Source organism: Microcaecilia unicolor, chromosome 8 (genome assembly GCF_901765095.1).
Source record: "Microcaecilia unicolor chromosome 8, aMicUni1.1, whole genome shotgun sequence".
Classification (NCBI taxonomy): domain Eukaryota; kingdom Metazoa; phylum Chordata; class Amphibia; order Gymnophiona; family Siphonopidae; genus Microcaecilia; species Microcaecilia unicolor.
Genome location: NC_044038.1, coordinates 27020042 through 27047960, shown reverse-complemented (window position 1 = coordinate 27047960; position 27919 = coordinate 27020042). Strand labels below are relative to the sequence as shown.

Sequence of the window (27919 nt, the reverse complement as noted above, 5' to 3'; positions counted from 1 at the left end):
CCCCTACGTCTTGCCCCATCCTTGACCATCTTTAAATCTAGATTGAAAGCCCACCTCTTTAACATTGCTTTTGACTTGTAACCACTCGCCCCACCTACCCTCCTCTTTCCTCTACACATTAATTGATTTGCTTGCTTTATTTTTGTCTATTAGATTGTAAGCTCTTTGAGCAGGGACTGTCTTTCTTCTATGTTTGTGCAGCGCTGCGTACGCTTTGTAGCGCTATAGAAATGCCAAATAGTAGTAGTAGCAGTTTAAAAATCCCACCAGCAGTTCAGAGGGAGAGAGCCTCCAGAGGTCCCACCCTTCTCTGGCCAGCTCTATCTCCTGGCTTCCTCCAATTTTTTTTTTTGTTACATTTGTACCCCGCGCTTTTTCCCACTCATGGCAGGCTCAATGCGGCAGGCAATGGAGGGTTAAGTGACTTGCCCAGAGTCACAAGGAGCTGCCTGTGCCGAGAATCGAACTCAGTTCCTCAGTTCCCCAGGACCAAAGTCCACCACCCTAACCACTAGGCCACTCCTCGTCGCTCCCTGGCCTCTAATGCATTTTGTACATGTAATAGTTCAATCCAATTCTCCCAGAAGAATAATTTGTAGAACCAGCGTGAATTAAACAAAAAGAAGAAAATAACTCCTGGTACATTATTTAACACTTACCGTTTGGTGGCAAACATAGTACTGTGCAAAAAGTCCTTTGAGTCCTCGCTACTGGCGTGTGGCTGTGGTGACCTCTACATGCAGCATCTGGATACACGTGGAGGTCATCACATGCACAAGCTAATAGATCAGCTGACCTCGGACACTGCTAGCCCCAAGGAAACCTCCTTGGCTCTCTGTGTATGTGTTAGTGTGAGCCTCACTGCATCCAAGGAGGTTTTATGACAGGAGATACCATGAGGTAAAAAAGTTGAAGCTGTCTCCCCCACGCAGCCGTCATATTGATGTACTCTAAACAAACAAATAGCATACAGATATACACAGAGGAACTGTCAGAACTATAAACCGAGGATACCTGGGGGGGGAGGGTCCTGGAGGTTGAGGAGACTCCAGTTGGTTCCCACATGAACCACAGTCCCATCACGGGTACAGACACTCTGGAGCAGCAGGCTTGTTTTTGGAGCCGTTGGAGACTCGATTTTCATAGGGTGCAGCTTTAAGAAAGGCCCTGGCTCTGCCTGAGCCTCAGGGCCAAGTTGTGGGGTATTTCTCAGTTCCAAAATCAAGTCTGCCACTCCAGAATGCCCACACCCGAAGGGACCGTGGCTCATGCCCCGACCCCCTCCGCCCCAGGTAAAAATAAAATAAATGTAAAAAGTTGTAAAAAAAAAATCCACACATACACAATCATAAGTGCTTGATATTATTTTTATGTACAAATATCTTTATTTTTATCATAAGCAAAAATAAAGGCATATAGCCACCACTGAAATCCACAGTACAGCATTGCAAATTAAGGGAGTCTTTTAGTAAAGCTTAGCTTGAGTTATCTGCCGCAGGGCTCATTTTATTCCTATGAGCCCTGCTGCAGGATAACTAGAGCTAAGTTTTAGTAAAAGACCCCCTTACAAAGCAAGCTCGGGGGTACTGACAAAAACATTTTGAATATAACCCTCCCCCCTTCACATATCCCTCCCCGATCCCCTCCTAACAGAAAAGAATGCAAAACCAAGGAGTTTTGATAAAACAATTATAAACCTCCTAAATTTGCTATTGTTATCTAGAATGGGTCCCTCAATATGGCGACAAGCTCCGCCCACTAGCTTCAGCCCAAATAGGCTCATGCCGTCTCTTTGGCAGCATGAACCCGGGTAGAAACTAAGTGCGGCTGCGCTGAAACATTGAAGGATGGAGGAAGCGGTACTTGGACGACCCTGGGTAGGTAAGTAGGTGGTCGCCAAGAGGCTCGTACGCTCCTACGGAAGCCCCAAAAGAACTACTTCCATCCTCGCGGGAATCTCGTAAACCCTGCTTCAGTGCACCTCTCGACTTCCAACTTGTGTTTTCGCCCACGACGAGTCGCGACTGGCCAGTTCACACCTTTCCTTTTCCGGTGTGGCGGTGTCCCGCCCTCCACTGACGTAACTTCCTGTTTCCGGCAAAGTGGGACGCCTCAGAGGAAGAAATTGTGTGTCATAGGGGACGGGAACCGGCGGAGAAGGAAAGCTGCGGGCTCGCTGGTAGGCGCCTCTGGTATGAATTTGATGGCGTTGTGTTTGGTGGGTGTTTGAGGGGGAGGTGCCGGATCGAGGGGAGGAGGGGGGGAGAGAGAGTCCGGTCCTCCAGTGCCCGAATGCGTGTGAGGAGGAGTTCTCGTCGTGTGAGAACACCCTAATGCGTGTGACTTGGTATCTTTGTGGTGGGTGACATAAATAGTTTAACATGAAGAAGACCATAAGAAAAAAAAAAGACCACGATTAGCAACAATTGCAGTTATGATAATACTGGCTGCGGTTCACTTTTTAACTTATCAGTTCCACCAGAAATGTATATGAAGCCCAAGATTAGCAGAAACACTTAGGTGCTTCAAAAAATAACATTAACTGTTGAATGAAATGTTGAGAAGAAAAATAAGACACACCAGCAACATACAGTGGCCTAGTGGTTAGAGCACTGGCCTTGCAATCCAGGGATGGCTGGTTCAAATCCCACTGCTGCTCCTTGTGATCTTGGGCAAGTCACTTAATCCTCCATTGCCTCAGGTACAAACTTAGATTGTGAGCCCTCCTGGGACAGAGAAATATCCAGAGTACCTGAATGTAACTCACCTTGAGCTACTACTGAAAAAGGTGTGAGTTGGCACTCGTGGCTGAATAACAATATAAGACTATATGAGTAGCCATACGGGGTCAGACCAATGGTCTGGCTAGCCCAGTATCCTGTTTCCAAACAGTGGCCAAAGCCAGGTCACAAGTACCTTGCAGAAACCCAATTAGTAGCAAAATTCCATGATACCAATCCTGGGGCAAGCAGTTGCTTCTCTATTATTTATTACATTTGTACCCCGCGCTTTCCCACACAATGCATGCTCAATGCGGCTTACATAGTAATTTGAATACAAAGTCTCAATGTCTGTCTCAATAGCAATCTATGGACTTTTCCTCCAGGAACTTGGCCACACCTTTTTTAAACCCAGATATGCCAACCACTGTTATCACATCCTCCGTCAAAGAATTCCAGAGCTTAACTATTCATTGAGTGAAAAAATATTTTCTATTTGTTTTAAAATTATTTCCATGTAACTGTCTTGAGTGTTCTTTAGTCTTTGTACTTTTGGAATGAGTAAAAAATTGATTTACTTCTACTCGTTCTACACCACTCAAGATTTTGTAGACCTCAGTCATATCTCCCCTCAGCCATTTCTATTCCAAGCTGAAGAGCCCTAACCTCTTTAGTCTTTCCTTATACGAGAGGCGTTCCATCTCCTTTATCATTTTGGCCACTCTTCTTTGAACCTTTTCTAATTCCACTATATCTTTTTTGAGATACAATGACCAAACTTAATGCAATATTCAAGGTGAGGTCACACCATGGAGCGATAGAGGCATTATAGTATTTTTGGTCTTATTCACCATCCCTTTCCAAGTAATTCCAAGCATCCTGTTTGCCTTTTTGGCCGCCGCTGCACACTGAGCAGAAGATTTCAAATAAATGAATAAATACTCTTTCAATATCAAGCCTGCTGTACTTTAAGAATGTATCAAAACAAACTACTGGAATGCAATTTTAAACTCAAGGGGAAAAAGCCTCTGAACCCTATTCTGTTTATAAGATTTATCAGTGGTACCACTTACTAGGGTCAATTCAGTTCATTGGCATAAAACCCCTCAAGAAATAATTGTTAAAATTCCAGTAGTGTTCAAACTGTTGTGGATGTAAAAAAAAAAAAAACCAACAACTTGACAGTGACTAAATATAAGGAAAAAAAGCCCCCAAACAGCTTTCAGGCATATGTGCAACTCTGCTTTCAATTAATCACACCTACTACGGCCAGAGTTTCGCCAATATAGCTGTGTCAAGGTGTAACCAACGTTTCAGCGTTGTTTAACACTGTTCTACCGTGTCACTGAATCCCTGGCTGAATGCCTTAAAACTTTTTATCTCTGAAACAGCAACAATGTAAATCTCTGAGATGAGTTTATCTGGCAGTGTTGTCTGTGAAATACTATTGAGACAGATATGGGGAAGCTACTGGTTGCCTTGGGATTGGTATCATTGAATGTTGCTACTATTTGGGATTCTTCAGGAGAAAGGGGGGGGACAGCAAAAATAATAAACACTCTATTTTGCTCCTCAAAAATGATCACATGCCAAAAGGGAATAAAAGCTACTGTGATGTAAAAGAAAAAAAGGATCTAGAGGCATCAGATATATATTAGTAGCTAGGCTATTAGGTCTAGGGTAGTAGAAGTCTTCAATCAGCGCTGAACCTGCAGACATAGGATAAGTAGTCGCCAATATTCATTATTATAATTTATTTTCTTAGAAGCTTATGTGACATTTAATGTTTTGAAGTTATCTTCCTTTTTTTACGTTGGTGTGTAACACACACTTTTATTTTGATTATGGTTTTCTTAGTAAAGTAGAGTGGAGGTTTTGGTTCCGGTAGGCAAGTGATTGATGTTATGCAGTAGGCTCAAGGTTTTGAAAGAGACCTAATAGCCTAGCTACTGATGGATATCTGATTCCTCCGGTTTCTTTTTTTCTCCTTTTTTTCCTTTACATCACAGAAGCTTTTGTTCCCTTTTTGGTATGTAACCTGGATTGGCTACTGTTGGAAACAGGATACTGGGCTAGATGGACCATTGGTTTGACCCAGTATGGCTATTCTTATGTACTTCTAGTTTGTTATTGGAGTTTTCACTGTGTGCCAAGACACTAAGTTAAACAGACATACTGCACTTTACTATATTAATGAAACTGTGAGAAGAAAAAGCAAAATTGCACAGTCAACGTTATAGTTTTGGAAGTACACAAAAAAAATTAGCAAAACGTGGACGTCGCATAAACTTCATGTAAATTTCTTGGGGTACAGATCAAGTCAAAAAGAAGCCTTGTATTGTAAACAACCTTGACCTTTAAAAGTGGTATATCAATTCACTAAACCATAAGCCATTCATAGTATGATGATGACAGCAGTCACGGCAGTTTTTTTTACCCTAATGGCCCATTCATGTTAAAATATTTGTATCACCACCAGAGTTGATTTTCAGGAAGGCTGATTTAAGTACACAAAATTAGTAAGACCTGGGTCAGAACAGCAGACAGGTACAAATGGGCAGACTGGCTGGACCAAAATGGTCCTTTTCTGCAATATTTTCTATTTAGTGAACTACCTTCCTCGAAAACTCATGCTTCTGTAAACTTAGTGTATAAGGTGCCTGCCACCTGCCTCTATGAATAAGCTTAATACACTTCTTGTCTTCCCATTGGGAAGCAAAAGAAGGCAGTTTCAGGCTCAGAATAGTAGCTAAGTAATGCATGAAATTAGTTCAGTAGAAGGGTATCACTTTGTTTTTATTGTACAATTGTTTTTGGTTTATGCTAGTACTGGTAGAAATAGTAAGAGTGGAGAAAATATAGATCGATGCAATATATTACAAGCTATCTAATAATGTATAGAACTTGCTAGCTGGCTGCAATTCCACAAAAAATAGCAAATGAGTTGGAATATACTCTTGCCCTTGGTACACTGGATGGATAGGGAAGTAAATGAACATGGAGCTAGTAAGACAGGTTCTGCTGATCAGGAATTTCGTTGTGAGGCACACAAATAGAGTTTTCTCAAGACCAAGTAGACTGTCCTAAGAACTTGTTTTGTAAGGTTCAGGTATGGCACATTCATGGACAGGAATGACAGGTTATTGGGTTGGGTTGGGAAGGTCCTAGTGGTGGTGATATACAGTGGTGGAAATAAGTATTTGATCCCTTGCTGATTTTGTAAGTTTGCCCACTGACAAAGACATGAGCAGCCCATAATTGAAGGGTAGGTTATTGGTAACAGTGAGAGATAGCACATCACAAATTAAATCCGGAAAATCACATTGTGGAAAGTATATGAATTTATTTGCATTCTGCAGAGGGAAATAAGTATTTAATCCCTCTGGCAAACAAGACCTAATACTTGGTGGCAAAACCCTTGTTGGCAAGCACAGCGGTCAGACGTCTTCTGTAGTTGATGATGAGGTTTGCACACATGTCAGGAGGAATTTTGGTCCACTCCTCTTTGCAGATCATCTCTAAATCATTAAGAGTTCTGGGCTGTCGCTTGGCAACTCGCAGCTTCAGCTCCCTCCATAAGTTTTCAATGGGATTAAGGTCTGGTGACTGGCTAGGCCACTCCATGACCCTAATGTGCTTCTTCCTGAGCCACTCCTTTGTTGCCTTGGCTGTATGTTTTGGGTCATTGTCGTGCTGGAAGACCCAGCCACGACCCATTTTAAGGCCCTGGCGGAGGGAAGGAGGTTGTCACTCAGAATTGTACGGTACATGGCCCCATCCATTCTCCCATTGATGCGGTGAAGTAGTCCTGTGCCCTTAGCAGAGAAACACCCCCCAAACATAACATTTCCACCTCCATGCTTGACAGTGGGGACGGTGTTCTTTGGGTCATAGGCAGCATTTCTCTTCCTCCAAACACGGCGAGTTGAGTTCATGCCAAAGAGCTCAATTTTTGTCTCATCTGACCACAGCACCTTCTCCCAATCACTCTCGGCATCATCCAGGTGTTCACTGGCAAACTTCAGACGGGCCGTCACATGTGCCTTCCGGAGCAGGGGGACCTTGCGGGCACTGCAGGATTGCAATCCATTATGTCGTAATGTGTTACCAATGGTTTTCGTGGTGACAGTGGTCCCAGCTGCCTTGAGATCATTGACAAGTTCCCCCCTTGTAGTTGTAGGCTGATTTCTAACCTTCCTCATGATCAAGGATACCCCACGAGGTGAGATTTTGCGTGGAGCCCCAGATCTTTGTCGATTGACAGTCATTTTGTACTTCTTCCATTTTCTTACTATGGCACCAACAGTTGTCTCCTCGCCCAGCGTCTTACTGATGGTTTTGTAGCCCATTCCAGCCTTGTGCAGGTGTATGATCTTGTCCCTGACATCCTTAGACAGCTCCTTGCTCTTGGCCATTTTGTAGAGGTTAGAGTCTGACTGATTCACTGAGTCTGTGGACAGGTGTCTTTCATACAGGTGACCATTGCCGACAGCTGTCTGTCATGCAGGTAACGAGTTGATTTGGAGCATCTACCTGGTCTGTAGGGGCCAGATCTCTTACTGGTTGGTGGGGGATCAAATACTTATTTCCCTCTGCAGAATGCAAATAAATTCATATACTTTCCACAATGTGATTTTCTGGATTTAATTTGTGATGTGCTATCTCTCACTGTTACCAATAACCTACCCTTCAATTATGGGCTGCTCATGTCTTTGTCAGTGGGCAAACTTACAAAATCAGCAAGGGATCAAATACTTATTTCCACCACTGTATATTAGGAACAATGACAGAGAACTAGGCAAATAGTAAGATAATTACTGTTATTGGCAGATTGGACTGTGTGATGTCTGCATAAAATGTATCTCATATCAGTTGTATTTAGGTAAAAGGTAGCAAATGTGTTGGGGGAAGAAGATGATTAACTGGTTAAAGATATTTCCTTATGGAGTGTAATGAGGCAGGATGATGTACACCCGAGGGGAGGGGGGAGGGGAGGGAGGGGGGAAGAATTGAAGGGGAAAAGAAATGAGCATATGAGCTGTACGATCTGCATTGTTTGTAGGTAGTTGATGTAATAAGTTTACCAGAAGCTTGTATCAGTAGAGGTTGTTTATTTTTGAAAAACCAATAAACAAATATAAAAAAAAAAAAAAGATATTTCCTTATAATCTGGTAATAAAAGGAATCCTGTGAGGAAGATCAGAAAACAATCTGTCCTATCACTACATTGTTTCCTATCAAGTTACCCTTCCCAGCTATTGAAAGGATCTGTCTGGAAAATCTTTAGTTACCTAGACAAAACTCAAGATTTGAATATTTCCCCCATTTTATCCAGGCAACTCAGCTGCACAAAATTTAGCCAGAAAAAAGAGAGAGATTTGAAGGTGTTATTGTGGTGTGGCAAACTGTATCGGTGCTGACCAGCTACAGTTAGATATCCAAGTTGGACTGCGTCAAAGTAAGATCCATATAGTTTTAACCAGATATATTTATCAGACTTACTAAGTAAGTACTACTAATAGGTGATTTCAATATTCCAGATATTAATTGGGACATCTCTGTTGCAGAAATATCCAGAAGTAGGGAGATCCTGGATTCTCTACAGGGAGAACCATTCCAGCAGTTGGTAATGGAACTCACCTGGGATGGGACCGTACAAGACCTAATGCTTACAATTTGTGGATAGTGTTTCTGATGTTATAGTGGGTGATCATTTGTCATCCAATGATCACCAGATGGTGTGATTCAATATTAAAACATACATAAAGGTTCTAGACTTCAAAAGAGCTGACTTTGCCCAAATGGTCAAAACCTTAAGGAGTTGTTAATTGAATGGGAACATCTGGGGGAAGTAGAAAAGCAGTGGACTAAGCTGAAAGGAGCTATTTTAAGGGTAACAAACCTGTTTGTTAGGAAGTAAATAAAAATAAGAGGAAAAGAAGGTTTGCTTTGGTCTCAAAAGTACATAAGTATTGCCATACTGGGAAAGACCAAAGGTCCATCAAGCCCAGCATCCTGTTTCCAACAGTGGCCAATCCAGGTCACAAATACCTGGCAAGATCCCAAAAAAGTACAAAACATTTTATACTGCTTATCCTAGAAATAGTGGATTTTCCCCATGTCTATGGACTTTTCCTTTAGGAAGCCATCAAAACTTTTTTTAAACTCTGCTAAGCTAACTGGTATTACCACATTCTCTGGCAATGAATTCCAGAGTTTAATTACATGTGGAGGAGTGGCCTAGTGGTTAGGGTGGTGGACTTTGGTTCTGAGGAACTGAGTTCGATTCCCACTTCAGGCACAGGCAGCTCCTTGTGACTCTGGGCAAGTCACTTAACCCTCCATTGCCCCATGTAAGCCGCATTGAGCCTGCCATGAGTGGGAAAGTGCGGGGTACAAATGTAACAAAAAAACAACAACAAAAAAACATTAAGTGAAGAAATATTTTCTCTGATTCGTACTACATTGTAGCTTCGTTGCATGCCCCCTATTCCTAGTATTATTGGAAAGCGTAAACAGATGCTTCACATCTACCCGTTCAACTCCACTCATTATTTTATAGACCTCTATCTCCCCTCAGCCACCTTTTCTCCAAGCTGAAGAGCCCTAGCCGCTTTAGCCTTTCCTCATAGGGAAGTCGTCCCATCCCCTTTGTCATTTTCGTCGCCTTTCTCTGCACCTTTTCTAATTCCACTATATCTTTTTTGAGATGGGGCGACCAGAATTGAACACAATATTCAAGGTGCGGTTGCACCATGGAGTGATACAAAGGCATTATATAACATCCTCATTTTTGTTTTCCATTCCTAAAGGTATGAAAATAAGAGATTAGTTGCCTTAAAACTATAAAAGATTGCAGAAAGAAGAAGACAAGCAATAATTTCTGGAAAAACAAAGAAAGCTGGTATTTGCGGAAAGCAGATCTGCAAATGGAATAAAAAAATTCAAAAACATTAAAAATGGGGAGGGGGGGGCATACTTTTTTTTTTTTTTTAGATTGGAGGATGTGCAAAAGTGGCTTTTTGAGGCCCAAGGGTGAAGGGGAGGAATATATAGGAGCTGATAAAGATAGAGCAGAATTGCTTCACGGTATTTTTTTGTGTTCACAGATGTGATGGGCTGGGAGTAGGACTGCAGAAAACAACTCAAATAGAAATGAAAGTGTGGTAGATCTGACCGATTTTCAGAAGACTGTGTTCATGAGGAGCTAGCTAGACAAAGCAATGAGGCCAGATGGGATGCATCCAAGGGTATTGAAGACATTTAGGGCAACTCCACTGTCTGATCTTTTCAATGCTTCTTTAGAGTTAGTAGTTGTCCTAGAGGACTGGAGAAGGGCAGTTGTGGTCCCTCTCCATAGAGACTGAGAAGTATAGTCTGTCCTCTGTGGTGAGTAAATTAATGGTAACACTTCTTTTTTGGTTTGGTTTGTTTTGTTTATTAGTTTGCAACATAATTAACAAGCATGTACACTTGTTGAAAGTAACACAGGGCAATACCATAAAGGAAAGAAAATAAGGGAAAAAAAGGCAAAGCTATTGATAATCTTAACCTGAAAACACAGGGAGAGTGGTCAAATAGATAAGGAGGTCTTCGAAGAAATGAGAACAAAAAAAGAAAATAAGCAAAGGTCCAGTCTAATATCCCACAACTTCTATTACAATTGGCCGTCTGTGATGAACCTCCATTTCTGGATAAGTTTTTTTTTTTTTTTTTTTTTCAAGTCCAAAAAAGATCTCAAATGTTCAGGTGCAAAGAAAACATACTTTACACCTGAATAACGCACCATACATTTACACGGAAATGCTAACCGAAACAAAGCCCCCCCAAGATCTAGTTTCTTCTCTTATAAGTAAGAACTCCTTCTGCCTATTCTGAGTAGATCTAGTAATGTCAGGGTAAACCCACAGTGTTGAACCACAAAACAATAATTGTGCATTCTTAAAGTATAATCTCAGGACTGCGTTTAAGTCTTAACTTGAACACAAATGATACCAACAAAGTGGCTGTAGTAGTAACATCTGAAAGTAAATCTTCCAAATCATTATTTTCATCATCCTGTAACCCCTGAAGGTTTAGTATGCAAATAATATACCTTTTTTAGAGGGGGAATTGTAAACTTTAAAACCTCCAGTAAATTGAGGCTTGCACCTTATGTGGGGCCAATACAATATTGCCACATATATTAAACATAGTTATTGGCAATAATTCATGGATCATGCTCCTTATGCTTTCCCCACTACACACCCTTTTTCTACTGCTGCCAAATCACTTTTTTTTTTTTTTTTGCTGGGCTGGCTCTTAGTGATTCAGATGTATATTTCATTTGTTGTAAATTCTGCTGTGAAACCTAGTGACTGAACTGTATAATTTTTACTAATGGTTTATATGTAAGTGACAGCTAGTGATGGAACCATGTAATCTGCTACTGGTTGCTATGTATTCTGCCAACTAGTGGTAGAGAAGCATGGCCATATCTGTTGATTTGGGTCAGTTGTGCTCTGTGGTTAATCTGTAAAGCCCATTCTTTGAAATCTAGTGGTTTTGTTATATTATCCCACTTAGTTTTATTTTAACATTTTTTTTTCTCAAACAGTGGGATGTTTGGATTTCACTCCATTCAAATTGTCCTCTTGTCCCCTCCATGACACAGTCTCTCTCTCTCTCCCCTCCCCCTTTCCCTTCAATGTTGCTGTTAATTTATAGTTGCATGAAAATTTTTTCTTTTGTTTTATAACAGCTCTCTTTGGCATGCTGGCGGAAAGGGCGGACAGCTGTGAACTCTAGTAGATGAAGTGCTACCAAAACACGACACCATTTCTGCAGGATTACACAGCAGCTGGTCTTCTTGAATGAGGTCTTGAGATGCAGTAGATATTGGACAAATGCACACAGCAACTTGTGACTGTTTCCTCAAGCTACTGTCCTGCTGGAGACATGTGTAAAAGCTATCAAGAAATAAGTCGGGTAACTGGCAGGGACAGCTGTGAGCCACTCAGGAAGGCAGAGGCACCAGCTCAGCCTGACGCTTTGCAGTAAAGCAGCGTGTATGGCGGCCCTGTCAGAGCTGCTTGGCAGGTTCTCAGAATCTGCTGCTGTCAGATCGTATGGAATATTTTCAAAAGGGCTGAGCAGAACTCTACTCATCTTCTTTGATTTAGCCTGGAAATTGCGGATCAATTTTCCTTACCTCTACGTCATTGCATCAATGATCTTGAATGTGAGGCTTCAGGTAAATTAGTTCGTTTTATTGTGTTACATACATTTTTACAGTGTGTTGGCATATTTATTTATTTATTTAGGTCATTTATACCCCCACCTTATACCGCAGTTTTGCAGCCTCAGTGGCTTACAATGAACTAATGGATTAATTACAATGAGAATTAAGAGGGTAGAAGGAAAAGAGAAAGGAGGAAGGGAATAAAAATACAATCTTCAAGCAAATAAGTGGGCAGGGAAATGAAAGCGAGGAGGAAGAAGGAAAAGGATTGTGTGACTTTGTTTTTGTTCTATAAACTGCACCCAATGATTAAATATGTGCATGAGTGGAAAAAAGCATGGTAGTATTATAATGTAAATATATGGTGACATGGCTGTATAGTCCTAGTTTTGCTTTCATTATCATAGAACTGAAAACATTTGCTTATTGGTAATTTTGAGATGTTATGAATAAAACTGTGGTAAATAATGTTCTAACTTCCAAACAGGTAGCAGCAAAATAGACAACAAATTTCAGGATATGCAAAACAAATACTGCTTCCATTACATCCCAAGGATCAGTCCAGACAAGTGGGTTGTGACCATCCGCTAGCAGGTGGAGATGGAGAACTCAGCGAGTTGTGCCTCATAAGCTCCTGAGCTTAGCAGCCAAGCCAGGATTCTCTATTGTTCTGGTTCCATTATTTCTAAGGCACAAGTTTTGCTCTTTATTTTGTAGTTCCATATCATCATGCTGATCAATCCATAGACTGGTGGGTTGTGTCCATCTACCAGCAGGTGGAGATAGAGAGCAATCCTTTTGCCTCCCTATATGTGGTCATGTGCTGCCGGAAACTCCCCAGTATGTTCTCTATCTCAGCAGGTGGTGGTCACACACAGCAGCAGCTCTGGCTAGGCCTCCAAGCCTAATTTTTAGGTTTTGTTGAGTGCCTGGGGTTGAGGGCTCTTCTTGAGCAAGTGCAAACCTGGTGGCGCCAGGTCCCTCCTTTTCTCCCCCCTCCCGCTGGCTCCATTAAAAAAAAAAAATTTGGACGTCCTTAAGGGCGTTTATTTCGACGTTTATTTAAACGTTTATTGCAGCTACTCACTGGGACACCAGGTCGTTACAGCTCGGAGCGAGAAGCAGGTAATTTTTACCTTTTTATAGCGGGCAGGGAGTTCCCCGATTGATCTCCACGTGGCCTATGGCGTCGGAGGGCGAGGGCGCGAAGAATCGCTCCCCGGACCGCGTGTGCGCTTCTAGCGGGGATGCGGGGGTTTTAAAGTCTGATTCGCCCTTGTTGGGTGTCAGTTTGGAGGCCGGTCAGTGTCCCGGGTCTTCCTCCGGCGCGGCGGTTTTTCCTGCCATAAACGCCCATCCCCCGCTGCTCGCCTCCGCCATCTTGGCCGGCCACTCTGCTCGGACAGCTTCTTCTTGGGCCGCCCTTGAGCTGGGAGACGTTCATGCCATGGCCGCCCTTGATTTGGGCGACGGCAAAAAAGCGGCTAAAGTTAAGCGCCGTTCTTCCCGCGCGGCTCCTTCGTGGAGTGTCGCGCCAGACGCCATCTTGGATGCGCAGCATGTGGCTCCCCCGCTCTTGCAAGCGCCGGTTGAGGGTGCGTCTAGGGCTGTGGCCCAGGCTGCTGAAATCCACAGTCTGGGGGGTTTCTCCCCCGAGTTTATTTTGCTGCTGCATCAGGCTTTCCTTATGCAAAACGCTGCCCCTTCTCCCTTGTCCGATAACGGGGTTGAGGCCCCCGGAAGTAAACGCCCTCGGGTGGATTCCCAGGCCTTAGAGGACGCTGTTTCCTCTGATGTAGATGAGGGCAGCGTATCTGAGTTCTCCCAACGGTCCTTTGGGGATTCCTTGGAGGAGACGGATTCCCGCTCGGATGGAGCGGATGACCCCTCTGCAGCGCGGATCTTTCGCTCAGAGGATTTGCCCAACCTGTTACTGCAGGCCATGAGCATTTTGAAGATTTCCTCGCCAGAGGACGTCTCTCCCTCAGCCCCTGTTGGCTCTGCCATTATGCTGGGGACGAAGCGCCCGCCTAGAACCTTCCACGTGCATGATGCCATGCACACCTTAATTTCGGCTCAATGGGATGTCCCGGAAGCGAGCCTCAAAGTGGCTAGGGCTATGTCCCGCCTCTATCCTTTGCCTGAAAGTGAACGTGAGGCCTTTCTTTGGCCTACCGTGGATTCTTTAATCACTGCGGTGACTAAGAAGACGGCGTTGCCGGTGGAAGGTGGCACGGCCCTAAAGGACGCCCAAGACAGAAGATTGGAAGCGGCTTTAAGGTCGTCCTTCGAGGCGGCTGCCTTAAGTTTGCAGGCCTCAGTTTGCGGCTCCTATGTGGCCAGAGCGTGCCTGACAATGGTGCAGCGGGCTTCCCCCTCGGATCCTTCCTTGAGGGCTGACTGGCCGGCCCTGGAATCGGGTTTGGCTTATTTGGCAGACTTACTGTATGATGTCTTGAGAGCCTCGGCTAAAGGCATGGCTCAGACAGTCTCTGCGCGGCGCTGGCTTTGGCTGAAACATTGGTCTGCGGACCACGCCTCTAAGTCCCGCCTGGCTAAGTTGCCTTTTAAAGGCAAGCTGCTCTTTGGGGTCGAGCTGGACAAAATCGTGACCGATCTCGGCACGTCTAAGGGCAAGAGGTTACCAGAGGTCAGGGCTCGGGCCAGTGCTCGCCCTGGTATCTCCAGAGGACAGTTTCAAGAAGCCCGTCGGTACCGCCCGGGCAAGTCGAGCTCCTCTGCCCCCTCTTCCTTCAAAAGGAACTTCTCCCCCAAGCAGCATTCCTTTCGCAGAGACCGCCGTCCCGGAGGTACGCCCTCCGGTCCTCCCCCAGGGTCTCATACCCAATGACGGGGTCCTGGTCCATGGCCCAGTGCAGATTGGAGGATGCCTGTCCTCGTTTCTGGGCGAGTGGACCAAAGTAACTTCAGACGCTTGGGTGCTGGAAGTCATCAGAGACGGCTACAAGTTAGAGTTCTGCCGACCCTTAAGAGATGGGTTTGTACTCTCTCCCTGCAAGTCTCCGGTCAAAGCTGTGGCAGTGCAGCAGACCTTGGACAACCTGATCCGCCTGGGTGCGGTCGTTCCGGTGCCAGAAAATCAGACTGGCAAGGGACGTTACTCCATTTACTTTGTGGTACCAAAGAAAGGAGGTTCTGTCCGGCCTATCCTCGACCTCAAAGGGGTCAATTGGGCCTTGAAAGTGCGGCACTTTCGCATGGAGACTCTCCGCTCTGTTATAGCGGCAGTGAAGGCAGGAGAGTTCTTGGCTTCCTTGGACATCAAGGAAGCGTACCTGCATATTCCCATCTGGCCTCCTCATCAACGCTTTCTGCGTTTTGCAGTCCTGGGCCGACACTTCCAGTTCAGAGCCCTCCCTTTCGGGTTGGCTACTGCTCCGCGGACCTTCTCCAAAGTAATGGTGGTCATCGCGGCCTTCCTGCGAAAGGAAGGAGTACAAGTCCATCCTTATCTGGACGACTGGTTGATCCGAGCCCCCTCATGCAGAGTGCGGCAAAGCTGTGGACCGGGTGGTTGCTCTTTTGAGCTCCCTGGGGTGGATCATCAACTGGGAGAAGAGCCAGCTGCGCCCGACTCAGTCCCTGGAGTATCTGGGAGTTCGATTCGACACCCAAGTGGGCAGAGTGTTCCTGCTAGACAATCGGATTGTCAAGCTTCAGGCTCAGGTGGACCAGTTCCTAGTAGCCTCTCCTCTTTGGGCTTGGGACTATGTGCAGCTGTTGGGCTCTATGACGGCCACGATGGAAGTAGTGCCCTGGGCCAGGGCTCATATGAGACCACTACAACACTCTCTGCTGCAGCGCTGGACTCCAATGTCGGAGGATTATGCTGTGCGCCTTCCCTTGGACCCAGCAGTGCGCAAGGCGCTGAGCTGGTGGATGCAGACAGACAAGTTGTCTGCAGGAATGCCTCTGGTGACCCCGGAGTGGATTGTTGTCACGACGGACGCCTCTTTGTCGGGCTGGGGAGCCCACTGCTTGGGAAGGACAGCGCAGGGGTTCTGGTCTCCTGCAGAGGCAAAGTGGTCTATCAACCTCCTGGAACTCAGGGCCATTCGGTTGGCGCTTTTGGAGTTCATACCGGTACTGGCGTTGAAGCCAGTACGGGTCCTGTCGGACAATGCCACGGCTGTGGCCTATGTCAACCGCCAGGGAGGTACCAAGAGCGCCCCTCTAGCCAAGGAGGCCATGAATCTATGCCAGTGGGCGGAAGCGAACCTGGAACAGCTGTCAGCGGCCCACATTGCCGGAGTCATGAATGTCAAGGCGGACTTTCTCAGTCGCCATACCTTGGATCCCGGAGAGTGGCAGCTATCTGCTCAGGCGTTCTTGGACATCACGAAGCGCTGGGGCCAGCCGAGCCTAGATCTGATGGCGTCATCGGCCAATTGCCAAGTGCCGCGCTTTTTCAGCAGAGGACGGGACCCTCGATCCCTGGGAGTATATGCTCTTCTCCAACAGTGGCCGACACAAGAGCTTCTCTATGTGTTCCCGCCCTGGCCCATGTTGGGCAGGGTGCTAGACCGGGTGGCAAAGCATCCGGGCCGGATAATCCTGGTGGGTCCGGACTGGCCCAGACGTCCCTGGTATGCGGACTTGATCAGGCTCTCAGTCGATGATCCTCTGCGGCTGCCAGTGGAGCAGGGCCTGTTACATCAGGGTCCCGTGGTGATGGAGGATCCCTCCCCCTTTGGTCTTATGGCCTGGCTATTGAGCGGCAGGGTCTGAGAAAGAAGGGCTTCTCAGACAAGGTCATCGCCACTATGCTGAGAGCGAGGAAGCGCTCTACTTCTACTGCTTACGCCAGGGTTTGGCGTATCTTTGCAGCGTGGTGTGAAGCAGGCTCACTTTCTCCCTTCACTGCTCCAATTTCTTCAGTGTTGGCATTCCTGCAAGAAGGTCTGGAGAAAGGCCTGTCGCTCAGTTCCCTTAAAGTCCAGGTAGCGGCTCTGGCTTGCTTCAGGGGCCGCCTGAAGGGTGTTTCCCTGGCTTCGCAGCCAGATGTGGTGCGCTTTCTCAAGGGAGTTAATCACCTGCGCCCTCCTCTGCACTCAGTGGTGCCTGCGTGGAATCTCAACCTGGTGCTAAGAGCATTGCAGAAGCCGCCTTTTGAACCCTTGTCGAGGGCATCTTTGAAAGACCTGACGTTGAAAGCAGTCTTTTTGGTGGCTATCACTTCAGCCAGAAGAGTTTCCGAGCTCCAGGCGCTCTCATGTAGAGAGCCTTTTCTGCAGTTCACTGAGGCAGGAGTGACTATTCGCACAGTGCCTTCCTTCCTGCCCAAGATTGTTTCTCGCTTCCATGTGAATCAGCAGCTCTGTCTCCCTTCCTTTCGTAGGGAGGACTACCCAGAGGAATACTCTGCTCTCAAATTTCTGGATGTGAGAAGTGTCATCATCAGATACTTGGAAGTGACCAATGATTTCCGGAAATCGGATCATCTGTTTGTCCTGTTTGCAGGTCCTCGTAAGGGTCTGCAGGCTGCTAAGCCTACAGTGGCAAGATGGGTCAAGGAAGCCATTGCAGCGGCTTATGTGGCCGCGGGGAAGGTGCCGCCTATCCAGCTGAAGGCTCACTCCACTAGAGCTCAGGCGGCCTCGATGGCAGAGGCCGGGTCCGTCTCCTTGGAAGAGATTTGCAAGGCGGCAACTTGGGCTTCGGCCCATACCTTCTCCAGGCATTACCGCTTGACTGTGGCTGCTCGGGCGGAGGCCCGGTTTGGAGCTTCAGTGTTGCGGTCAGGGATTTCTATGTCCCGCCCTGGGTGAGTACTGCTTCGGTACATCCCACCAGTCTATGGATTGATCAGCATGATGATATGGAAGGTAAAATTATGTATCATACCTGATAATTTTCTTTCCATTAATCATAGCTGATCAATCCATAGCCCCTCCCAGATATCTGTACTGTTTATATTCTGGTTGCATTTCAGGTTCAAGTTTAGTCTTCAGTTCCTGTTCAGGAGGACTTCGTGTTCAAGTTTTTCAATGAATTCTTCAAGAGTTGAGACAAATTTGTGTTACAGTGAGCTGCTGCATTCCTCTCCCCTCCGTTTTACGGGGCTGGATTGAGACTTAAATTCTGCCGGCACTCCCTCCCGCTTCGTGCGGCAGTAGGGCAGTTTTGTACCCCTCCCGCTTCGGCGGTGTTAGGGTCAGTCAGCTCCTCCCGCGGTTGCAGTTGCAGGATAAGCCAGATCCCCCCGCATCGGTGGGTGTGGTGTCCCTCCCCCGCTCCGCGGGGATGAGCTGGACGGATTCCCCTCCCCCACTTGTGTGGGGATGAGCTGGGTTAATTCCCCTCCCCCATTTCGGCGGTGGTGAGCTGGGCAGAGTGTCCCTTCATGCGTGTAATTCTCTAAGTGCTGAGTTCTGCGGATGGAGCTTGGATATCGACATACTGAGGAGTTTCCGGCAGCACATGACCACATATAGGGAGGCAAAAGGATTGCTCTCTATCTCCACCTGCTGGTAGATGGACACAACCCACCAGTCTATGGATTGATCAGCTATGATTAATGGAAAGAAAATTATCAGGTATGATACATAATTTTACCTTCTTTTTCTATCTAGAGGCTGGAGGTTTTTCTCTGGAAGTCACTCTTTCGCTGCTTTGTTATCGAATACTAGCTTGGTTGCCAAGTGCATTAGCTTATGAGCACAACTCATTAGAGTTCTCTATCTCCACCTGCTGGCCGATGGTCACAACCCATTTGTCTGGATCGATCCTTCCATATTCCAGCAGCTTCCGTTGACCTTTGTTATATTCATATATTATTAATATGCTGTCTCTTTTTCACAATTTGAGGCAGTGTAAATTTTCAAACAGGAAAGAGATCTAGGAGTAATTATCTCAAATAACCTCAGGGTGGCATATCAGTTTAACTGAGAAAACTAACAGTATTCTTTGTCCTTTTTCACTACTTTCAGTACTCTACTTATGCAGTAATTTTTACCTTTTTTTTTTTTTTTTGGCCACTTGTGTAAGACCCCACCGTGAGCACACTGTTCAATTCCTGAGACCATAGCTTTGTAGGACATTGAGAGGAAGGTGATGTTTCAGAAAGGGGCTGCTAAATGGTGCAGTGTCCCTGACACAAAGGCTTAATGCAGCTGCTGAAAGATAGAAGGAATGGAGGGACATGATGGAAACTTTGATATTTGGTGGGCTTCAGTTAAGGGGCTATGATATAATGTGACAGAGGGGGAAAAGTGTAGAGGGAAATGTGAGGAAGAGTGATGCCTAGAACAGTCTGCTGGTAGGGATGACAACAACCAAAATCTTAACATTTGGGACAGGCACAGGACACAGTAATGAAGGGCTGGTGGAGAGGGGGAGGGGCTGATAGAAAATATGAAAGAATGAGATATACGTAGTATGGTTATGGAGAATGTTGGTGGAGCAAATTGATGGGGGATTATATTGCTTGCAACCAATTTGATTTGTTCTAAAAGACAAATGTAAATTTTTAAAAAGCCATGCTGTCATATCAATTTCTTTTCCTGTGTCAAGAGCTAAAATAACTAAATTCTCAGGGAGAGTGCCAGCAGCTTTAATAATTCCTATCACTGTACAGGATCTACAGGGTTGTAGTCTGGGGAAAAAAAAACCCCATCTATGAACAAGTGGACGAAAAACCTTCTATGAAGATTTTAGCAATAATCTTAAGGGCCTCATCTAGCAGTAATACTAGTCTGTATGAGGAACAAATATCCTCTGGCCTGTCTTCTGTGTATAAGAGTTAATGTAACTTGTACGATACATGGAAAGAGAATGTTTGTCTCTCAAATTCTTTGGAAAAGACTGTTCATGATAGTGGCATCTGCCTCCTTTTTTTATTTTTTATTGAAAATATATTGACATCCAGGTTGTGTTTACATAGCAGAAGGCCATCTCATCTATATTTTTTTGGTAGTTCTAAAATCAAACACCTCTTCAGTATCTTTGATAGGCATGTTATCTAGGTAACTGTTAATGAGATAATAATATCAGTAGCCTCTGGCACTGGATACAACTCCTTTTGTATAAATCTAAAAAAATAGAAGCAATATCAAGTGGGGAGTTATGCCACCCTTTCCTTAGTCTAATCTCTTTAAGTAAATTCCATCTCCTTTACTCCCCGCAACTGTTAAAATCTTTCCAAACTTCTAACTCTCCAGTTTGTTTTTGTAGTTCTTCATATAGGCATATGCATTTGTATCAGAGATGTGTGTTCATTTCATAAAATTTTTAAAATATCTTTTGGGCATCTTTTGGCAAGCATCTGCTCGGCATTTATCAAACAGGGCAGACACGTACTGTATGGGCCTGCATTGGAAGCCAAAAATCCTAAGCTGTCACAGCAATTCAAACTGTGCTCCCTCACCGAACCCTGACACTCCACCTATCCCCCCGGTACTCATCTGGAGGTCTGCCTGGTAGTCTAGTGGGCCAGAGCAGGAGCGTTTCCGCCTTCCACTTCTGCCCTGGAGCTGCTGGGGTTTAAAATGGCCCCTATGACCCTTTGCAGTAGTCTCATGATACTACCACTTGGGTCATCCTGCCATATAAGAGTACATATTAGACTACCGCTAGAGTCATAAGTGCCATTGTGAACCCTGGCAGCTCTGGAACAAGAGCAGAGGTGAACCCCTCCCATACTGTTCCACTAGACTAACAAGGAGATCCCTGAGGTGGTTCAGGGTTTGATGGGGGGAGGTGTCTATTGGTGAGGGGGGTTGCCTTTTGGGGATCAGAGCGGTGCTTCCCTGGGGGCGTGGCAAGATGGGAACATGACTTTCGGCAGCATGAAGCTGTTCTCTAGCTGAGCTGCAAATAATCTGTGTTTTGCTTCTTCTATTGGCAGTATTTCGCCAATGCCCCATACGAAGAGGGAAAGGTCAGGTCCGGGGTACAGAATATGTCGTCGGTATCCCTGTTAGTATGCCTGGAGGCCCTGCTGAAACGGACGATGTAGGCGCGTTTTCCGCTCTAGGGTTGGCGGTTTCTCTCTCCGCTCCAGATGCCAACCCTCCTCCCTGTCCAGCGGCTGTGCCTGTAGAGCCCCTGTGGTGGCTCAGGAAGTGGAAGTCATGCTACTGAGCCCCACTAAGGAGGGAGCCAATTTGGAGAAGAAGCTTGCCGTGAATTCCTTTGAAGAGGCCGGTGGAATATCGATGCCTTCCACGGGGGTGACCCTGAAACACATCTGGAGAGGTCTTCACTCTTTGAACACCACCATGGCTGAATCTGCTGCTGAGTTAAAAACTTTAGCGTCTAAAATTCAAGAGTTGGCATCTACTATTAATACTGTTAATGTGGTCTGGGCCAATCAATTTCAACATTTAAAGGAAGAAATTAATGTATTACAGGATTTTAAATCAACAGTAGCAAAGGACAGATTGTTTTAGCATAGGAAAATAGAACAGTTGTAAAACTATAATCGAAGATTACATCTCCACCTTCTGAATTTCCCTAAACCTGCTGGCATGCTCCCTTGTAATTTGTTTAGGAAATATTTGATTGAAGTTCTGCATTTTACCTCTGAAACTATACCTTCTTGGAATAAAATTTATTTCATTCCTATTGCTGCTAAGGAGCCAAGGAACATTGGCTCAAAGGTTGTACAAGCTAAAGAAGGTTTGAATTTGAACAATTTGTCAGCTATGTTAGAGGAATCAATATCAGATGTTACAGAAAGAGCCATCTTGGTAATCTATTTCGTATTTGAGCAAGATCTTAATCACGTAATGAGACTTTATTTTTGGAATGCCAAGACTCTGTTTCATGTTTAAAAGGTCTGGTTTATCCAGATGTTACAAAATCAACGCAAGAGAGAAGAAAAGCATTTCTTGCCATGAGACAAGAGACTAAAGATATTGGGGCAGCCTTTTTGCTATCCTGTCCATTCAAGTGTTCAGTCAAATATGGTGGGACTTAGATATGTCGTCTTTATTTTTTTTTCTTTGTTAATCCGAAACAGCTGTGGTCCTTGCTGGATGTGAAACAAGCTCCAGGATGGAAGATTCAAATTCAAGCTGGACAATAAGAATTTACAGGGTGTATTAGTCTATTAGGCATTTACCTTAATATATATATTTTTTTGTTACATTTGTACCCCGTGCTTTCCCACTCATGGCAAGCTCAATGTGGCTTACATGGGGCAATGGAGGGTTAAGTGACTTGCCCAGAGTCACAAGGAGCTGCCTGTGCCTGAAGTGGGAATCAAACTCAGTTCCTCAGTTCCCCAGGACCAAAGTCCACCACCCTAACCACTAGGCCACTCCTCCACTGTTGCTACTATTTGAGATTCTACATGGAATGTTGCTATTCCAACTTTCCATGTAGAAGTCGACCCTTGCAGATCACCAATGTGGTCGCGCAGGCTTCTGCTTCTGTGAGTCTGACGTCAGGACGTGCAAGACGTTAGACTCACAGAACGAAGCCTGCGCAGCCTTCTACATGGAATGTTGCTAGCAACATTCCATGTATAAGCTCCAATAGTAGCAACATTCCATGTAGAATCTCCAATAGTATCTATTTTATTTTTGTTACATTTGTACCCCGTGCTTTCCCACTCATGGCAGGCTCAATGCGGCTTACATGGGGCAATGGAGGGTTAAGTGACTTGCCCAGAGTCACAAGGAGCTGCCTGTGCCTGAAGTGGGAATCGAACTCAGTTCCTCAGTTCCCCAGGACCAAAGTCCATCACCCTAACCACTAGGCCACTCCTCCACTCCAATATGTTTTCTTAATAAGGGTACTCCTTTGGTTTTCTGTTCCACTCCCCCCAAGTTTTAGTGGTCTAAGAAGGAATATTTTTAGTTTCTTTTTTCTTGTTTTTTTAAGACTCTGTTATAATATATTGTTTACCTTTTAAAATGACTTTAAGTGTATCTTGAAAGGTGGCTTACTACTTGAAATTGTTTCTTGCCAGTTTTCCTGAACAAGTGGATACTTGCATATTGTATGTTGTTGAAAGTTAAAAATAAAAGGGTTCTTCCTTGAGGGTCACGGCCATGCTATCAGATCGCTGATAGTGTTTGTGACTGCACTTATGCCACTTGTCAAGATAGTATCAAATACAGCCACACCGTCAGCAGTCGCAACAGCTAGTCGTATGGTAGCTGGCATGGCCAGCCACACCCCATCTCCACCCACACCCACCCGGGTTCTGCCCCTACCCACATTAAGCAGTTAGCATGGAATTTTTATTATGTTGGTTGGTTTTAGCATGCAGAAATCATGCTAGCTGCTCAGCATGGTTTAGTAAAAACCTCCCTAGGTGTGTAGGATAGGATTTCAAGTTTGCATTGGGCTTCTAGCACCAGACAAGACAAATGGTCCTTCCATTCAGTGTCTATACTGCAGTTATGGTGTCTAATTCCGAGGGAAGGCATCCATTATTTCTGAACATAAGAATAGCCATACTGGGTCAGATCAGTGGTCCATTTAGCCCAGTATCCTGCTTCCAACAATGGCCAATCCAGGTCACAAGTACCTGGCAGGAACCCAATTAGTAGCATCATTCCATGCTACCAATCCCTGAGCAAGCAGTGGCTTCCCCTTTGTCCATCTCAATAACAGAATGGACTTTTCCTCCAGAAACTTGTCCAAACCTTTTTTAAACCCAGATATGGTAAGTGCCATTCCCGCATCCTCCGGCAACGAGTTCCAGAGCTTAACAAGTATTTCTATGCAATTTCAATGAGTGTCCCCTGGTCTTTTTTTACTTTTTGAATGAGTGAAAAATCGATTCTCCTCCACCTGTTCCACACCACTCAGGATTTTGTAGACCTCGAATCATATCCCCTCATCAGCCGTCTCTTTTCCAAGCTGAAGATCCCTAACCTCTTTAGCCTTTCTTCATATGGGAGGAGTTCATCTCCTTGATCATTTTGGTCACTCTTTTTTTAACCTTTTCTAATTCCGCAATATCTTTTTTTTTTTTTTTTTTTTTTTTTTTTTGAGATACGGCGACCAGAATTGCACACAATACTCAAGGTGTGAGGTCTGAAAGATGTGGATGTACACACAATCCACATGTAGAAAAAAGGCAACATTTTCTCAGACCATCTTTTGTATGTGTGTATGCATTGAGATTTTACTTTAGCTATCTTATCATTTGTTTGCGCATACGTTTGTTACCTCCCTGATCTGGAAAGGAAAACATTTGATCCATATTCAGTTCTGATTATTCCATTTTGTGCTCCTTTTTCTTGGATGATTGCACCACAGTATGTCAATGTGTGTACAGTATACTCATATATGCTTGTAAGATTATTTTGTTACTCTGTTGTATAATAAAATCAAGTACATAGTGTTTATTGGAGGAAATATCCATGAATTTCTAAATATGTACATGTGTTTATTTTTTAATTTCAGGTTCATATTGAAATCCACTGATGTCTGGCTAATAATTACTGTACAGAGCTCGTGTGATGAAAAGCATGGTCCCAACTGGTATTTAGATATGAGTGTGATGAATAGAAGAACTTGCACTGGAGTATCTCAACTAATGAGACAGAAAAATGAATGGGAAAGTCTGAGGAATAGTCGACTCCATGAAAGTGTTACTTACACAAACTGGCAGAATGCTTCAACACAAAATAAAAACTTTCAACGTCAGGATTTCTATTTCTCACTGAAAAAAGCTGGATGTGATTATAGTAACAGTTTACAAAAAAACTTCTTTGCACTGAAACTCAGGAATCTTTCTGTAAGGGAGAAAACTCCATTGCCCCAGATTTGCAAGAAAAGCTGTAATTACGTGTTTGAAGCTAAAATATTTAGTGCATATTTAACCAGTCAGGGTGACAGTGTCGGTGAGCTGTTTTCTTCTGTAGTAAACCATTGTCAAGAGGCTTTTTATGTCCATTACAATGCTGTAGTGACTGATCAGCTGGTGAGGGTTCAGAGATCTTTTAAAGGCTTGAGAAATTGGTGTTACAGTGAAGACCTTGCATGTTTTCCAAATTTTTGGCTTACCGAGCTGCCATATAGCAAAAACACTATTGAAGAAAGTTTCGAGAATGAATTGTATTCGATGAATTGCAGTTCTCTGACTGGTATACCATTCTTTCTGCAACTCTCAGTGAATATCCTATCACATGTGTGAGTTGTAACAAAGTGTGTATTACAGACTGTCCAAACGTCATATCTTCAGTGGAATATAAGAAAATGGTTTCCATTGTAAAATATGCTATGAGCAAACTTTATGCAGCACAGTGGTTACTAGCTATACAGACAGTTGCACTAGCAAGTCTCTGGCATGCAGTAGTGAAAGGAAAAGCACTGTGATGACAATAAACAGGATTTTAATGGCAGTCTGTTGCTTTGCCATATTTAGTATGCAGACAAGTTCCCTTCAGTTATGGTGCTTTGACTAGGTGAAAACAAAATTGTATTTCTTGAAGTTCAGTGTAGTGAAACAGGCTGTTTGAGTTACTGTGGCGTTGGGGAAGGAAGGCAATCTAATTTTTTTAATAGAGCTTTTATATTTATATATACATATATTTTTGAGCTCAGCTGGAGATTAGTACAGCATTCAGTAGAATCTCTTAATGTCACAGTATTACTGACATCCAGATTCTTTTAAAGCTTAAATCTATAATATACCTTCAAACGACAGACTTTTTCATAAACATAGGTGATGAATTGTGTCTGTGCCTTGATGTTGAAATTGACTGTTGAACTTTAAACTAACCGTGCCTGGTCTTTGCTATTTTGTCTTACTGAGATGTAATTGGTAGATTGTACAGATGCTTTAATTGCTCTGCACTCATTGTAACTCGGATCAGTAGACATTTTAAAACCTAATGGTGTTCTACAATTTTCATTCCCATGGAAAGAAAGAAATCTAAATTATTGATTGAAAATATTTAATGTTTAGATACAAGAGCTATTGTATGTGAAAAAGTAAATGAATTGGCTTAATGAATAAGTCATAGCCTGTTTATCCTGACCAGCATAGAGGAAACTTAGCAGAAAGCAATATTTAAGACAAAGTGAAGAGTGAATAGACTGAAAGGGGTTTATGGCACTGACTGAGAAAGCGGTAGGGGGTGGTTTATTTATCAGGTGGTCTACTGAAGGTAGAGATGAGAGTATTTATTTAGTGGTTAGTTTCACAGGTGCTCAATGTCATATGCATTATTTTAAGAAGGAATAAATTCTTATTCGAAGAGCTATACCGGGTGATCAGGATATTTCCATATTGTTTTAGATGTTTCTGTAAAATATGCAAAATGCCACAGTAATGCAATATTCCTTTAATTTATTTAAATAGCACTATAAAATGCAGGCTAAATTTAAAGCAGTTAGCTTTTCCAGCTCGGCTCGACGGAGCTTTTCCATTTCACACACGTTGCTTCTTCAGGAGCTGCCAAAATGAGTACCACCGAAACAACTGCATCAATTTTAATACAATAGTAACGGGAAAAGAAGATAAATAATCCCATTCAGATACCGTATAACCAAAAGGCTTGACTATAAATATCGATTGGAGTCTTTTATTGAAACCCTATTTTGCAAGAATTGTTTTGAAATTCTGCAATAACTGAATTGGAATTTTCCCAGAAGTGATGTCACTCATACTGGTGTCTTAGATAAATTAGCGGGCGCCGTTTTTGAATTGCGCTGGAGATGGTCAAGTGGTAGCACGGTGATGCTTGCAAAACCAATGAATAAAGTCTAGCGGCAAAAAGACATTTATATTAGTTTGTGGGTTTGCTCTTACTTTTAGAAACATAAGTATGTTGTTTAAGGACCTGTTTTAAAAGCATTACTGCCTACTTTTTGTTAAATTTGATGCAGTTATCTCTGCGGTACTCATTTCGGCAGCTCCTGAAGAAGCAATTTTTGTGAAATGGAGAGGCTCTGTCGAGCCAAGCCCAAAGAGCTGGAAAAGCTAAGGGGCGTTTTTACTAAGCCGTGGTAGGGCTAGCGGGTAGGTAGCGCATGCTAAATCAACACCACCGCCGGCTTAGCACAGGAGCCCGGTGGTAATTCTGAAGCTAGCGTGCGCTGTGTCCTGTGGTAGGAAATAATTTTCTACCACAGGGGGGCATTCCCAACCGTAATCGGCTGCTCGTTGACTGATTACCGCACAAGTAGCACGTGAGCCCTTACTGCCAAGTAAATAGGTGGCTGTAAGGTAGTAAAGAGCCACGTGCTACTTTTAATATTAGCGCACGGCCATTTACCGCCCCGTTAAAAAAAGGCCTTTTTACCCACAGTGGTAAAAAAAAAAAAAAAAAAAAGGCTAGTGCATGCTAATTTCACACGTCCAAACTAGCGCAGGCCACTTTTTACTTCAGCTTAGTAAAAGGCAGTGGCGGTCCAACGGTGGCTGACACCCGGGGCAGATCGCTGATGTGCACGCCGCTGGGGGAGGGGGGGTGCCGTGGCGCGCACCTGTCGCCTCCGAGTTCGCATGTGTTCACTGCTCCCTCTGCCCCGGAACAGGAAGTAACCTGTTCCGGGGCAGAGGGAGCAGTGAACACATGCGAACTCGGAGACAGGGCGACAGGCGCACGCCATGGCATTTCCCCAGCGGCGTGCACCTGGGGCGGACCGCCCCCACCGCCCCCCCCCTTGGTACGCCACTGGTAAAAGGGCCCAAGTGCTTTAATTTTAAGTGATAAATAATATGAATAAAAAGAACATAGGAGGTGGAGGTGTTTTGACTTGTGATGGAAAACTTCGGTAACCTTATAATGCAGTCAATAGACCAAGAAGGTGCTGATTAATTACTGAAGTCTTTTCCTCCTCAATGGTTATATGAATTGAAAAAAATGAGTCTAGCAGTAATTCTGGTATAGAAAGACTGCATTTTATGGTGATATATGACGATTACAGCAAGCTTATTGGCTAAAATAATTTTGTGGTTGGATACTATAGCCTTTAATTTAGCCATTTTACACTTCAGTTTAGTTTTGACATCATCATTACTCATGGATTAATAGCCAGAGCTCTGTTT

General features: G+C 44.2%; 1 protein-coding gene across 3 annotated transcripts; it reads left to right on the top strand.

Moving 5' to 3' along the window:
• The first annotated feature begins 1824 nt into the window (after positions 1 to 1824).
• LOC115475553 (small integral membrane protein 10-like protein 2A) lies at positions 1825 to 27154 on the top strand. 3 transcript variants are annotated; one of them, XM_030211356.1, is made up of 3 exons: positions 1825 to 1881; positions 11461 to 11952; positions 24325 to 27154. In XM_030211356.1, the coding sequence occupies exons 2-3, from the start codon at positions 11770 to 11772 to the stop codon at positions 24343 to 24345; spliced, it is 204 nt and encodes a 67-aa protein (XP_030067216.1). In that variant the 5' UTR covers positions 1825 to 1881; positions 11461 to 11769; the 3' UTR covers positions 24346 to 27154. The 3 variants fall into 3 exon arrangements, with proteins under 3 accessions (XP_030067216.1, XP_030067215.1, XP_030067214.1); XM_030211355.1 differs by lacking the exon at positions 1825 to 1881 and adding an exon at positions 1888 to 2179; XM_030211354.1 differs by lacking the exon at positions 1825 to 1881 and adding an exon at positions 1888 to 2192.
• The last annotated feature ends 765 nt before the right edge of the window (positions 27155 to 27919 follow it).